Raw genomic sequence first — 13,973 nt, 5'->3', positions numbered from 1 at the left:
GCCACCTCTTGAGAGATAAGCAAGTGGCCAAGCTCCCCTCTTTGGGAAAAGAGTCTGTTGGGATTGGTAGCATCCAGCATTGGGGCTGCTTGTAGTACCTGGATGTAGAAGAGAACAGAGCTCTTGAGCTCTTGAACTTGGTCTCTGTATGTATGTATGTATGTATGTATGTATGTATGTATGTATGTATGTACGTACGTACGTACATACGTACGTGTCTGTCTGTCTGTCTATCTATCTATCTTACTCAATGATCCAGGTTAGTTTTGAGCTCACAACAATCCTCCTGTCTTTATCTCCAACTGCTGGGATTTCAGGCATGAAATCCTCTGTTTCTCTGTGTAAAATGCCTGTGGACTCTTTCCCCAGCCCCCACCCCAAACTGGGCAAGGTGGAGCTCCTTTGCTGCAGCTAAGCTTGCGCCTGACCCACCTCTCAGGAATCACAGGGCTCCACTGAACATGGTGGAAGCCCTGGACCTGGTGCTTCCTCTCCCTGCTTTTCCAAGGTCAGCTAAGCCTGTATGGAAGGGCCATGGAGCCCAGGACTCGTCCCTGTGTGGGGCAAGCGTGGAGACTACACCGTCTCAGGGCTGGTTGCTGCATGGTAACCTGGTCTGCTGTGTGTGACGTGTCTCCTGTGTTGAGTGTGGTTGTCCCTCTGTGCACAGGGATAGGTGCAGTGCCTGCTTCCGTGAGGTAGCTGGGGTCCCTGGGCTTGTGGACACTTGATTCTAGCTGTTCCTCAATACTCAGTAGCACATGCTGCTGCTGTTCCTGCTGTTAGACTCTGAGCCTCTCTTCCCTTTGAGCAGCGTCTCTGAGCTGTGGATGTCTTTGTTGTCGCTGTGATGATGTTTTAGTGTTGGGATTGAACCAGGCCTTGCTGGTGCCATGCAAGCGTTCTACTAAGCTATATCTCCAGCCCTTTATTGTTTTTATCTGCCCATCCTTAAAAGCACTATACAATGAAGCCACATTGGGCAGTATATGAAATGAAGTTTCCTTACTGAAAAGAATGTCACTTAAGGGACATGTCTACATGGTCGCACTGGTAGTTGCTATTGTCCTTTAAAGACGGTCACCTTAGTAGAGTTGGGCAAGGACCTTGACCACTAATACATGACTATCTATGGAGGCCCTCCTGCATACCAGGTACTCTTCTTTATGGGTAATGTGCATCTCTTCATTGAATCATTTGAAATTACCCATGAGATCAATGCTACCTTATCCATTTCATAAGGAGAGAACAGTTCAGAGAGGACATACAGTGCTCCAAATCACATAGGCAGGGCATAATCACCTAGGAAGTCATAGAGCCCCTCTTTTCCCAAATGAAAAAATTAGGGGCTCAAATTTAAGTTACTTGGCAAAGGTTCTACAGCTAGGAGGGACAAGGTCAGGACCCTGGTGACAAATGCAGCGCTGTTTGGAGATTCACCCTTTCACTTGGCAGCCTGGTCTTTCCTCCATCGCTGTGGCTTGCATTGCAGTGCATGGGTGCAGCAGCTGCCCTGGGCCCGACTGTGTGTGGGGTGGAACTGGACTCACTCATCTCCCAAGTGAAAGACCTGCTGCCAGACCTTGGGGAGGGCTTCATCCTGGCCTGCCTGGAGCACTACAGCTACGATTCAGAGCAGGTGATCAACAACATCCTGGAGGATCGTCTGGCCCCCGAACTCAGCAAGCTGGACCGCAGCCTAGAAAGGTGAGAGAGAGATGGAAAGAAGTCCTCAAGGCAAGGTCTCCTTTCCCTGCCTCTCACTCTCTCCCCTAGACTGGGGGCACAGTTGCTCCTTTGCCACAGAGTGATTCAGCAGTTTGAACTAGTGCCTTCTTCAGAGACAGCCAGCTTGAGGCCTGTAAGGTTCTCAGCACACAGCTGGCTGTCCGTGCAGGGCCTTGTAGGAAGACTATAAAGACTAGCAGGGTGGTAAAGGGCGTGGCACGCACCCCCAGTCCAGATGTGCCTCACTCTTAGCACATTCCCAGTTTCTGAGTTAGGACAGCCACCCACTTTCTCTGCACGAGCCTCACGGGTTTGTCCCACTGCTGTTCTGAAAGCCTCAGGAGACAGCAGGTGCAAGGACACAAGTGGATGCTTCTTCCATGAACAAATGATGTTTGCCAAGTGAATGAATGAAGTTAGCTTTGTCCCTTTGGACACATTCCTCAACCTGCTTGTGTTCCATTTTACAGATGGCAGTGCTAAGACACAGAAGGTAGATTAGGAGCTGAGGGTGGAGTTCAGTGGTGGAGTGTGGGCCTAGCTTGTGTGAGGTTGTGTATTACATTCCTGTACCAAAGCAAACACAGCTGCTCTTCACCACCACCCCCAAACAGAGGTTGAGCGACCTATAACTCCCTGTCTCAAAGGCCATTGTGGACCTGTGAGAAACACAAAACGGTATGCATGGCACACGGGGAATGAGGGTAAGGTGTGGCTGTGGACTCTTGATAGGGGCCAAGTTAAGTAAAGCCCAATTGACGGCTCCCCCATTAAAGGACTTAACTTACGTCCTAGGCATGGCTTTGGAATGAAGTGGACGGTGTGATGGGAAAACACAGTGGGGTTTGGGACACAAGTAGATGTCAACCAGCAGGGCTCTTTCAGTTGATTTCTGTGTTGTGGTCCCCAGACAAGTGAAGCCGGACCCTACACCCCTGCTGACATCTCGTCACAACGTCTTCCAGAACGATGAGTTTGATGTGTTCAGCAGGGACTCAGTGGACCTGAGCCGAGTGCACAAAGGCAGGAGGTGAGTTTCGGAGGACACAGGTTCTGCAGTCCAGTTCTGGAGATACGGAGAGAAAGCAGAGGTCCTTGATGACGGATGCTTTACCTCCATGTATGTGTGTGCACCGTGTGCGTGCCAGGTGGTCACAGAGGCACCCAGGCTGGGGGTTGGTGGCCCATGCCTTTAATCCCAGCACTTGGGAGGCAGAGGCAGGTGGATCTCTGTGAGTTCGCGGCCAGCCTGGTGTACAGAGTGAGTTCCAGGACAGCCTCCAAAACAATACAGAGAAACCCTGTCTTGAAAAACCAAAAAACAACAACAACAACAAAAACCATAGAGGTACCCAGAAAAGTGCCTGGGACTAGAGTTACAGACAGTTGTGAGCTGCCATGTGGAACCAAACCTGGGTCCTCAGTAAGAGCAGCCAGGTCTCCAGCCCCTCAGGGCCCTCTGAAGCAGCCTTGTGCACTGGCAGCCTGTAAGAACAGTGTCTTCAACAGTGTGCTTCAAGTCCAGCTTTGTGTGGGCGGCTGTTAGTGCCACCTTGTAAGTGGTAAAGGCCAGAGGGCCAAACCAGTCCCCTTGACCCTCCTGTTACGTCTTTCCATGTGTGGACTGGTGTAGAACTAGCCAGTGCTTCCTAGAAGCCACTTTTTGCCCTGATTGTCCCCAGGCTGCGACACACAAAACAAGAAAATTAAGTATGAGTAAATTTTTTCCAAAGATGAAAGAATTCTGTTTTAAGGCTTTCTTTTTAGTTTCTCTTCTTCCTACTTTCTTAGCATTGTGATCCACTCATGACCTAGTCATTCATTCAACAAATGTTTGTCTGGTGCTTATTGTCCTGTGTTAATTTAGTACTGGAGCTGTAGTGGGAAGTAAAGCAGACACTGCCTACATCCATGTGAAATTTGCATTATTCAGCTCATCAAACAGGCACAACAGTGGGCATTCTCCTGGGCCCTTGCTAGGGCCATCAGCCTAGACAGGAAGACTCCCCTGAGAAAGTGACAGCGAGCTGAAGGATGTGTAGGGCGGCTCTGCAGAGCAGGGAGGAAACGTCCCAAGCTGAGTTAGCAAAAACAACAGTGGCTTCAAGGCGAGGGTGAGTGTGAACCCGGAAATCCAGGGACTCTGTTCAAGTGCAGCCTGTGCTCTCCCCATCATAATAGTTGGGACAAGAGGGTCTAGAAAGGGAGGAGCCTGTCAGTCTTGTAGCCTTGTTCTGGTAAGAGCCCCGAGCAGAAACATCAGTGGCTGTTTCAGTTAGGGCTCAGGGCTGCTCCCCTTCCCCGGGGCTGTGTGCTGCCGGAAGCCTGAGGGCTGAGGGCTCAGCAGGCGCAGGGCAACTCTGAAGCCATCTGGCTGACTGCACAGGAAGCCTTGGCACACTGCTTCATCAGTCAAATTGTGACATCCCGGGCACAGCTGTCATTCCTGTTGGTGGCTGCTGTTGGGGAGGGCCAAACAGGGCCCCCAGGCCAGCAGAAGGCACAGGGAGTCTGACTGATAAGTCCCTCCACAGAGCTTAGCCTCTCTGGACACGGTTTCCCCTTGACATTCATTCACCTGTAGATTCACCTAGGTCACTCCTCATCCCTACCCAATTGGAGGGCTCAGCCGTCAGGGTCATCAGAAGGGCTAAAGCAGCCAGGTGTCCTGAAGGCTATGTCCCACTCTGCTGGGCAGCCCAGGGCAAGGACTGTAAAGAGGTAAAGCCTTCATTCATGGTTCAGTATTTATCCACTCAGCAAATATTTATTAAGTGCTTTACTAGCATGAGAGCCTGTTTGAGGCACCCGGAAAACAAGGTGAACAGGGTACCCTGGCTTTGCCCATAAAGGGCAGAGCCCGTGGGAAAGACAGATCATCAAATAAGCAGGTGCACCAGGGGCACCTGCCTCGTCAGGGCATGGGAGAAGGGCAGAAGGGCCCTGCCCTCAGGTAGCAGTGGAGAGTTACGTAGCACAAAGCAGATCACACCTGTGTACATGTGCGCCGAATCTGAGGAACGTGCTTGGCAGCTCTGGTAACAAGTAGGGTTTGCTCTTCCTTTACACGCAGAGCTACAGGGGCAGAGTGGGGCTTGGTTATCCTGTGGTTTTTATTTGGTTACAAGCACAAGATGGGTCTTTTTTGTCTTCTGGGACCCTGGCTTAGGGGTTCCTAGAGGACTGTGGAGGCTTCAGCTGTTTGAACTCTGGCTAATAGACACCATAACACCAAAGTCCAGATGGGGTATTCTTGCCTCTACTATCTTGTGTTTATTTTTTGTCTGTTTTGGTTTTTGGTAGGGACCCAACCCAGGGCCTTGCGCATGCCCGGCCAAGCGTTCTTCCAGTACCCCAGCGCCACTACCCTGGCTCCTGTCTCTGCATAGAGAATAACAAAACTTGTCCAGAAGCTTCCATGTTTTTCTCATGTGTCATCAACAAACTGGGCCAGACTTTGGGCTCTAATATGAAGGACAGAACTAGAAGAATCTGAACCTGAGTCTGAGCTAGGCCTGGCTCACACAATCTCAGCACATGGGAGGTTTAGAGCTTGAGGCCAACCTGGGCTATGTCATGAGATCCTGTTTCAAAATAGTAAAAAGGAAAAAAAGTGAAATCTGTTAGGAGAGTACCCAGACTAGGAGGGTAGCTGTGGTTGAACACCAAGCACCTGTGTATACAACATGTGGTCCTTTATAGAACCCTGAAGATAATATGAGTTCCCTCTCCACAGAGGTTCTGTGACCAGGTATGTGTGTTTTGTCTGCCTCCTGGAGAATCACAGAGGACACCAGCATGTAAGCCTGACAGACAGAAGAAACAGAATTCATTTTTGAGCCCAGCAATGCTGGTTCATGGCTTGTATCTTTTATGTCTTTTATCCCCCTTTGGTTTTGTTGTTTGCTTTGTTTTGAGCCAGAGTTTAGTGTAACTCCAGTGAGCCTCAGACTCACTGAGCAGCCCGAGATGGCCCTGAGCTCACTGTCTTCTTGTGCCTACGCCCCCAGGCTGGGACTGCAGCCGTGCACAGTACATCACTCCGCTCAACTTCACACGTCGTCTCCTTCCATTCTCAACTCACCCCTGAGAAGTGAACACTGGAAGCAGAACCTGAGGGGGGTTTCTTGTTTGTTTTGTTTTAACATAGCGTCTCACTGTATTGCCCCGGCTGGCCTGGAACTCACAGAAATTCTCTTGTCTCTGCTGTCTTTTTTTTTTTTTTGGTTAGAAACAATCTTGTTTCACAATCGCAGTTCCCTCTCCCTCCCCTCCTCCCCATCCCTCCCCACCAGGTCCCCCAGTCCCCCACCCAATCTCCACTGCAATCCTCAGGGAGGGTGAGGCCCTCTATGGTGGATCTCCAGTGACTGTCATTTCATCCAGGGCAGGACCTAGGCCTCCCCCAAGAGTCCTGGCTGAGAGAGCCTCCCATATTGTGGCATGGGCACTGGAAGTCTGTTTGTACGCTAGGGATAAATACTACCCAAGGCCCCATAGATTACCTAGGCCTCCTCACTGACACCCACATTTAGGGGGGTCTGGGTCAGTCCCATGCTTTCCACACAGCCATCAATCTGGGGTCCAAGAGCTCCCCCTTGTTCAGGTCAACTGTTTCTGTGGGTTAAACCAGCCCAGTCTTCTTCTGACACTGGATTCCTGGAGTTCAGTTCAGTGTTTGTCTGTGGGTATCTGCCTCTGCTTTCATCAGTCACTGGATGAAGGTTCTGTTTCCTAGACTCTCTGGCAGTGGGATTGTATGCTGGCACTCCCCTGATTCATGTCTAAAATCTATAAATGAGTGAGTGCATACCATATTTCTCTTTTTGTAACTGGGTTACCTCACTCAGGATGGTTTCTTCTAGTGCCATCCATTTGCCTGCAAATTTCAAGATTCTATTTTTTTTTCCGCTGAATAGTACTCCATTGTGTATATGTACCACATTTTCTCTATCCACTCTTCAGTTGAGGGGCATCTAGGTTGCTTCCAGGTTCTGTCTCTGCTGCCTTAAAGCTGGCTTATCTTGCCAGGTGTTGGTGGCGCACGCCTTTAATCCCAGCACCCAGGAGGCAGAGGCGGGTGGATCTCTGTGAGTTTGAGGCCAGCCTGGTCTACAAGAGCTAGTTTCAGGATAACCTCCAAAGCAATACAGAGAAACCCTGTCTCGAAACACAAAACAAAAATCTGGTTTGTTCCCCTACACTTATTTTATATATATATTTTATTTATTTTAGTTACAGATGGTTGTGAGCCCCCATGTGAGTGGTTGCCATTGAGCCTGGGTTCTTTACAAGAGCAGCCAGTGCTCTTAGCCACTGAACTCTTTCCAGCCCTGCTAGTGCTAGGTTTAAAGGCAACACCACCACACCCTGCATAGAACTGTGATTTAATGAGGCTAGAGACTTGCTGTGACCACCCAGCTTAGAAAGTGTAGAACCAGCCAGGTGATGGCACACTCGGGAGGCAGAGGCAGGCAGATCTCTGTGAGTTCAAGGCCAACTGGTCTACAGAGAAAGTATAGAGCAAACCCAAGTCAGACCCTAAGCCTTCTTTTAGAAGCTGTGTGACTCTGGACAGGTTTCTCTGCCTTTGTGTGTCCCAGAGTTTCCTCACTTGGAATGTTTGTTGTTTCTACAGGTCACTAAGGACCTGTTTGAATCAGGTCTTTGTAAACAGGGTTGAGTGGATGAGATGAGAAAAAGTGACCAGCTTCAGGAGAGCAGGCATGTTCCCAGTCTTGCTGCCACTTTGTAGGAGGCCAAGATTCCAAAGACAGTCTGTGAAACCCCTGTTGCCTGTTTCTAAAGGAGGGTGCTTATGAGTGGATTTTCCCCAGCTGCTTCTGTGGGGTCCTCTTTCTTCGTGACTCCAAAGTGCAGTGCCCTAGACAGACTGCCCAGGCCCTGGCTCTGCTGCCTGTCCTCTCCCAAGGCCCAGGTGGAGTCTACGCAGGGTTACTTCTCCATTTGGCCCTGCAGAAGGCTGACCTTGAGCTCCTGACCCTCTTGCTTCCTTTCAAGAGCTGGGATGGAGGCTTTTGCCACCCTGCTCAGCTTTGTTTTTGTTTTTTGAGATAGGTGTTTCTGTAGCCCAGACTGGCCTCTAACTCTTGGGAGTTCTCCTACCCCAGCCTCTCAAATACATAGGCATCAATCACTGCAGTCAACTAAGATTCCTGTTTACCTAAGGTTTCTCTCAGATTTAAATCAAACAACATCCTTTCTGTCTCACTGTGGGGCTCCTCCAGTTATGGGGCGTCCTCCTCTCTTCCTCCAAACCCTTGCTGGCACCCTCGCTTCTGTCTGTCAGGTGGTAACCCACCTCCGTTCCTCATATTTTGTGCCTTTCACCCCAGTCCCACTGTGAGTGCGGATATGTACCTGACCCGTTTCTGAGTCTCTTCCCTGCTCAGCCTTCGAATGTGGCCTGGCACACAGGAAGCCCTTCATAAATATTGTCACAGGACAGCAAAGCCTTGCTAACCATACTGAGGCTGCAGTTCCAACCTGTCCCGTGTTCACAGCAACCCGCAGACCCAGACGCTTGCCACCCACCCGGAACCAGGCACTAGAAGGTCTACACAGAGTCCGCATGCTCTGTCTCACTTTGTTTCCTCAGACCCTCCCTCTCGATACATCCCAGAGACCAGACATCCTCACTAAGGTGGATTTCTTGCCTGGTATCTCTAATGATTTTACCCTGCAGGGCCAAAAAAAAAAAAAAAAAAAGCCCACATTCCATGAGCCTGAGTATGTGACTGACAAGCCAAGGTTCTCTACAGGTTTGCAAAGCCACGGTCAAGAGACCTGAGGCCCTGCTGTGATGCACAGTGAGCCAGGTGTGTCCCTTCCCCCCCCCCACCGCTCCCTCCCATCTGTCCCCACTTTCGACACACTGATAGCAGTTGGACTACCAGACTTTCCTCCTCCCACGGCGCTCTCACGTGGGAGCTGGCCCTGCAGAGCAGGGATGGGAGCTGCTGTGGAGAAGGGGTGAGAGGAAGCATCTAGAGCCCTCTTGCCTCACCCAAGACTGTTTGGGGCTTTCCTGGGCTTAGTCCAAAAACTGCTTGTGGCCTCAGCAGAGTCTCAGGTGTAAAGACATGAACCCAGCATCTCTCTGGACCTTTTGCCCTCCGTGGTCTTCCAGGCCTGATGGTGTCCCCCTCTCTCCCTGCTGCCCCTGGCCCCAGGAAAGAGGAGACCGTCAGGAGCCTGGTGAATGACAAGCGAGCTGTGGTGGCACAGAGTCATCGCTACCAGCAGTACAGTGTGGTAATGGAGGAGGTAGGCTGTCCAGTCTGGGCCTCTGTTGGGTGTGGGAAAGGAGCAGTGCCCAGCTTCTCTGACCCACAGGTGTACGGTTGCAGGTCCCACTGCAGCCAGGAGAACACCAGGTTGATGACTATGAGGACGAGTATGATGACACATATGATGGCAACCAGGTGGGCGCCAACGACGCGGACTCTGATGACGAACTCATCAGCCGCAGGTGAGTTGTAAGGCTGACACACTAGTGTCAGGAAGCCAGGACTCAGCCCACAGCCAGCCTTCCCCACCCCAGCCCCACCCTCTGCTCCTTCACCCCATCACCCCAGCCTTTCCTTTTTTGGGGGGGGGTCTTAGCAAGTCCTGTTTTCTCCTAAGTGCAGAACATTTTTCTCAGCAGAATCTTGTAGGAATCTCCCTATGCAGATCAAAGCAGGGCTTCCCTGATGAACAAAAAGACTGGGGATCCCTAGGGCCCCTGCTCAGCTACCCCCTGGTCTCTCCACATGAGACCTCAAGGGACCTTGAAAGGATCTGGGGACTAAAGCAAAGCCTGCTTGAAAACCCCTGTGGGGTTCCCTGGCCTCCTGAACAGTGCCCCTCCCCAGCCTGCTCTCCCTCCCTCCCTCCCTCCCTCCCTCCCTCCCTCCCTCCCTCCCTCCCTCCCTCTCTCTCTCTCTCTCTCTCTCTCTCTCTCTCTCTCTCTCTCTCTCTCTCTCTCTCTCTCTCTCTAGTCAGTCTTTGATCTCACTTTCTTTTCCAACCCCCAGGCCCTTCACCATCCCTCAGGTGCTGAGAACCAAAATGCCTGGAGAAGGACAGGAGGAGGAGGAGGAATATGAAGTGGAGGAGGCTGAAGAGGAGGCCCCCAAGGTAGATCCCAGATGAAAGAGCTCTGAAGGGCAATTAGACACTGTGCCTCCTGCCTCTCCTGCTCTGGCCCTGCTGGTTTGGGGAGGGCCTTTCAAGCACAGACTGTGGAGAGCTGCCAGCTTTGATCTCCACTCCACTGCCTAGGGGCTTCCCAGGGGGCAGATAGAGGCTGGGTCTGTGGACAGCTGAGTCATTTTTTAGGTGCTGTGGTCTGGAAGAGGGAAGGGTAGCTGTAGCTGCTGTGTCCAGGCTGGCAGTCTTAAAAATTAGAGAAGACTTAGAGCCCTGAGGCTTTAGACCTAGTAGGTCCAAAAAGTCAGTTTTAGCAGCTAAACTTCTTCAGCTGAAATCTTAACTTGAAACTCAACATAAAAAAAAAGAAAAGATGAAAAGTGATTTTGCTCCATTTAAGGGCAGTAGCCAGGCAGCCCCCAATAGGGGACAAAACCAGATGTTCCCAGGGCTGTCTGGAGGCCCTGGTGGGAACTAGCCTAAGTGATGGGAAGGAAGCACATGGCCAGCCACAGGGTTCTCAGCCACGTGGCTCCATCCCTCCTTTTTGCCTAACCTGGGGTAAGTCCAGATTTGCCTATGATCTTTCCATGTCACTAATTGTACTCCTTTGGATTTTTTTTTTTTTTTTTTTTTTGGTTTTTCGAGACAGGGTTTCTCTGTATTGTTTTGGAGGCTCTCCTGGTACTCGATTTGTAGACCAGGATGGCCTCGAACTCACAGAGATCCACCTGCCTCTGCCTCCCGAGTGCTGGGATTAAAGGCGTGCGCCACCAACGCCCGGCAGGATTTTTTTTTATAGGATATGCTATGTGTCAAAGCCTGCCTGTTCCCTGAGGTCCTAGCTTTCCCTGCATAGATCCACCATGCACGTTGAGTGTAGAAAACTGTCCCCAAGACAGCTCACCCTACCCTCTGCTGTTGTATCAGCGTGGGCCTGACCTTCAGGTCTCGGGGCGAGCCTGCTTCCTGGGGCCTTAGCTAGCTTTCATGGCCTTTTGTGGCCTTTCCTGTTGGCCATCTCCACCAAACCCACACACATCCCGTTGGCGTGCCAACTGCGGTCCTTTCACCCTGTCAGCCTGCCCCATGTCCCTTCGCTCCTTCCCTCCCTAAAGGAGGCTTCGGTTGGCAACAGCTAGCTCTCCCGAAGATTTCCCACCCTACCTGCTGGAGGGTGGGATGTGTCACAGTTCCTTCCAGCATGGCTCCACAGAGCCCAGAGAAATGGGAAAAAGCACATGACGGAAGGTTTTGTCTCTCTTCCTTCTACAGCTGGACCATTTCATCCAGGATCCTGCAGTGCTGAGAGAAAAGGCTGAAGCCAGGCGCATGGCCTTCCTGGCCAGGAAGGGGTGAGCATTGGAGAGAATAATTCACCCGGAAGAAACCCACTAGGAAACTTACTATGCAGGAAACCCTGGGAGCTTTTTTTTTTTCTTTCAAGACAGGGTTTCTCTGTGTAGCCCTGGCTGTCCTGAAACTAAACCAATCAGATATTTTAGGCAAAGTAGCACAGCTTTGCAGAGTTAAACAAATGCAACATAAAAAAATGCAACACGAGCCGGGCGGTGGTGGCGCACGCCTTTAATCCCAGCACTCGGGAGGCAGAGGCAGGCGGATCTCTGTGAGTTCGAGGCCGGGCTGGACCGATAGCCTCCAAAACAATACAGAGAAACCCTGTCTCGTAAAAACCAAAAAAAAAAAAAAAAAAAGCAACACATCTTTGCATTATTAAACAAATGATCCACAGCATAAAGGAATGTAACACATCTTCAACTAATGTTCCACAACAAGAGGACCTCTGGTTCTAAGGGTACGTAGTGAGGATCTGTCTCAGAAACAAAAAGGATTGAGCCCAGATGGCTTGGCTTTGTGTTCTGCACTCATAATCATTACTTGACCGTGTAAGTCTCGCTCAGCATGGGAGTACATGCAAAGCTCACTGGTGGAATGAAAATAGCCCAGGCAAAAAGCGCATCCTTAGAGGCTTAGAGTCATGGTGGAGACACAGGGGCACTTGAGCTAAGCCCTTAGGGTACAAAGATGTGGAAGAGGTGTTTTGTTTTGTTTTTCCAGACAGGGTTTCTCTGTGTAGCACTGGCTATCCTGTAAACCAGACTGTCCTAGAACTCAGAGATCTGCCTGCCTCTGCCTTCAGAGTGTTGGGATTAAAGGTGTGTGCCACACCGCCCATCTGTGGAGAAGTTTTATTATGGTGAAAAGTCCAGGAAGCACAAATATGTCAGAGAGAGGATCTTAGCAGGGGTCCCTGAGACAACTGTCAGGTTCCCTCTTTATGTTAGTAAAGAAACTGGCCAAATGGGCCAAGAGTAGAAGCATGGGCCAGGCGTGAAGGCTCAGTCCCACCCTCAGCTCTGGGCATAGGTGACATTTGATTTCATTCTGAGGGCAAGAAGTCACAGGTTATTCATCAGAGAGCAAAGCTGTTGTGAGTTTCTTCCATCCATTTCCCTGAGGTAATGCTCTGAGTAGACCCCAGAGGCTGGTAGGTTGTCAGTCAGGTCTGTGAGCACATTTGGCCTTTGGAGGCCACCAAGTTAGGACCTGGTGTGTGAAAGTAGAGCATTGTCCCATTTGTAGGAGGGTGGGTGGCAGAGGGAAGAGACCTATCTTCCAGTCCACTAACAGTTCATGCTCACAGATGGGTGATGGGCCCAGCTTCAGGGGCTAGGAGAAAATCAGACCCAGACTGGGACTCCATTTCCCTTCCTATCTGGACGTGGGCAAGGGTATGACCTCAGTGGTAGCCACCAGGGTGGACTGTGGAGGTCTTCCTATCAGAGCCTCTTCCAGCTGATGTCCGTTATCATGTGGTGGGTGTTACTCCTTCAGGTACCGGCCTGAGAACTCCGCAGCAGTGACGGGCAGCCCCCGGGGTCATGGGCAAAGCCGAGAAACTACCCAGGAGCGCAGGAAGAAAGAAGCTAAGAAGGCAACCAGAGCCAACCACAACCGTAGAACCATGGCTGACCGGAAGAGAAGCAAAGGCATGATCCCATCCTGAGGTCACAAAGCTGCCTGGGTGAAGGAGGCCCCTCAAGGCTTCCACCACACCTCACCTGCCAGCCAGCCATGAGCGCCTTCCTATCGAACACAAAGTGCCTTATCCCTTGGTGCAGGAACCCAGTGCCATCAGGCAGGCTGTCTCCCAGCTGTGCTGGCGGGAAAGGATGGGGTTGAAAAACCAAGGTGTCCCTTATTTTATGCATCAAGACACCACCTCACGGAAGTCCTGGATGGCAGGAGACCTGTGTATCCAGCAGCAATGAAAGACCCGTGAATAAAGCTTTGACCTTCCAACAATGTTCCCGACATGCTCCAGCCTTTTCCCTGTCATTCCTCAGTGATTGGAGGACAGAAAGGCACGGCGGTCCCCACTCTCTGTCTGTTGACTGTCCGTGCTCGCCCTCAGTGCCACTCCTAATGTTGCTTGCTCTTCCTTGCTGTGTGAGTTCCAGCACGTCGGCCCTTTCTCTGTGCCTGTGGAAGGAAGTCACAGTGTGAGGCCTGAGGTCCCTTCCGTTGCTACCTCATGTACCCCCTCCCCGGAGGTAGACACTGTTTCCAGTCCACAGTACGGATTGGCAACTCAGTCTGATCCCTGGCTGTACAGGTTACAGATCCATGTAGATGAAGTCAACCCCCATGTCACAGATAGAAAGAACAAGGAGTTATAGTCTCTTACTTATACTGCTAGCCACCAACTGTCACACATCTAGAGATTAGAAGCTACTGAAAAGAAGTGAAGATATACTGCCAACCCCTGTTGAACCGAGTGGAACTTGGCTGGCGTCCAGAGCCCTGTCCAGGTGTGGCCTACTCTGCAGTGGGCATCAGCAAACGGACCCTCTGGGCTTTAACTGGTGTGCAAGGGAGCCACAGTGAGGTCTTTGCTGGGCTGACCCTGCAGGGCCCAGTCTTATCTGCAGATCTCTGGATGACAGGGACATTGATTTGATTGCAGTTGGGACAACATAGGCAGACAGATGCTTGATAAATTGTTTTGTTAGGCCAGCCTGCACAAGTGAAAATCAATGGCAATCCCTGTGCCTTGCTGGCCTCTGGGA

General features: G+C 51.1%; 1 protein-coding gene across 6 annotated transcripts in view; it reads left to right on the top strand.

Moving 5' to 3' along the window:
• Ascc2 (activating signal cointegrator 1 complex subunit 2) overlaps window positions 1-13,209 on the top strand; it is a 40,749-nt gene extending 27,540 nt beyond the window's left edge. For all 6 annotated transcript variants that reach the window (XM_040746804.1, XM_040746798.1, XM_040746801.1 and 3 more), the window contains 7 exons: window positions 1,493-1,707; window positions 2,639-2,758; window positions 8,922-9,015; window positions 9,099-9,220; window positions 9,768-9,870; window positions 11,158-11,237; window positions 12,739-13,209. In XM_040746804.1, the coding sequence (XP_040602738.1) occupies window positions 1,493-1,707; window positions 2,639-2,758; window positions 8,922-9,015; window positions 9,099-9,220; window positions 9,768-9,870; window positions 11,158-11,237; window positions 12,739-12,910 (906 nt within the window). In that variant the 3' untranslated portion in view covers window positions 12,911-13,209. The remainder of the gene's footprint in view (window positions 1-1,492; window positions 1,708-2,638; window positions 2,759-8,921; window positions 9,016-9,098; window positions 9,221-9,767; window positions 9,871-11,157; window positions 11,238-12,738) is intronic.
• The last annotated feature ends 764 nt before the right edge of the window (window positions 13,210-13,973 follow it).

The sequence above is a fragment of the Mesocricetus auratus genome, unplaced genomic scaffold, assembly GCF_017639785.1.
Source record: "Mesocricetus auratus isolate SY011 unplaced genomic scaffold, BCM_Maur_2.0 Super-Scaffold_100006, whole genome shotgun sequence".
Classification (NCBI taxonomy): domain Eukaryota; kingdom Metazoa; phylum Chordata; class Mammalia; order Rodentia; family Cricetidae; genus Mesocricetus; species Mesocricetus auratus.
This window is presented reverse-complemented; position numbering and strand designations above follow the sequence as displayed.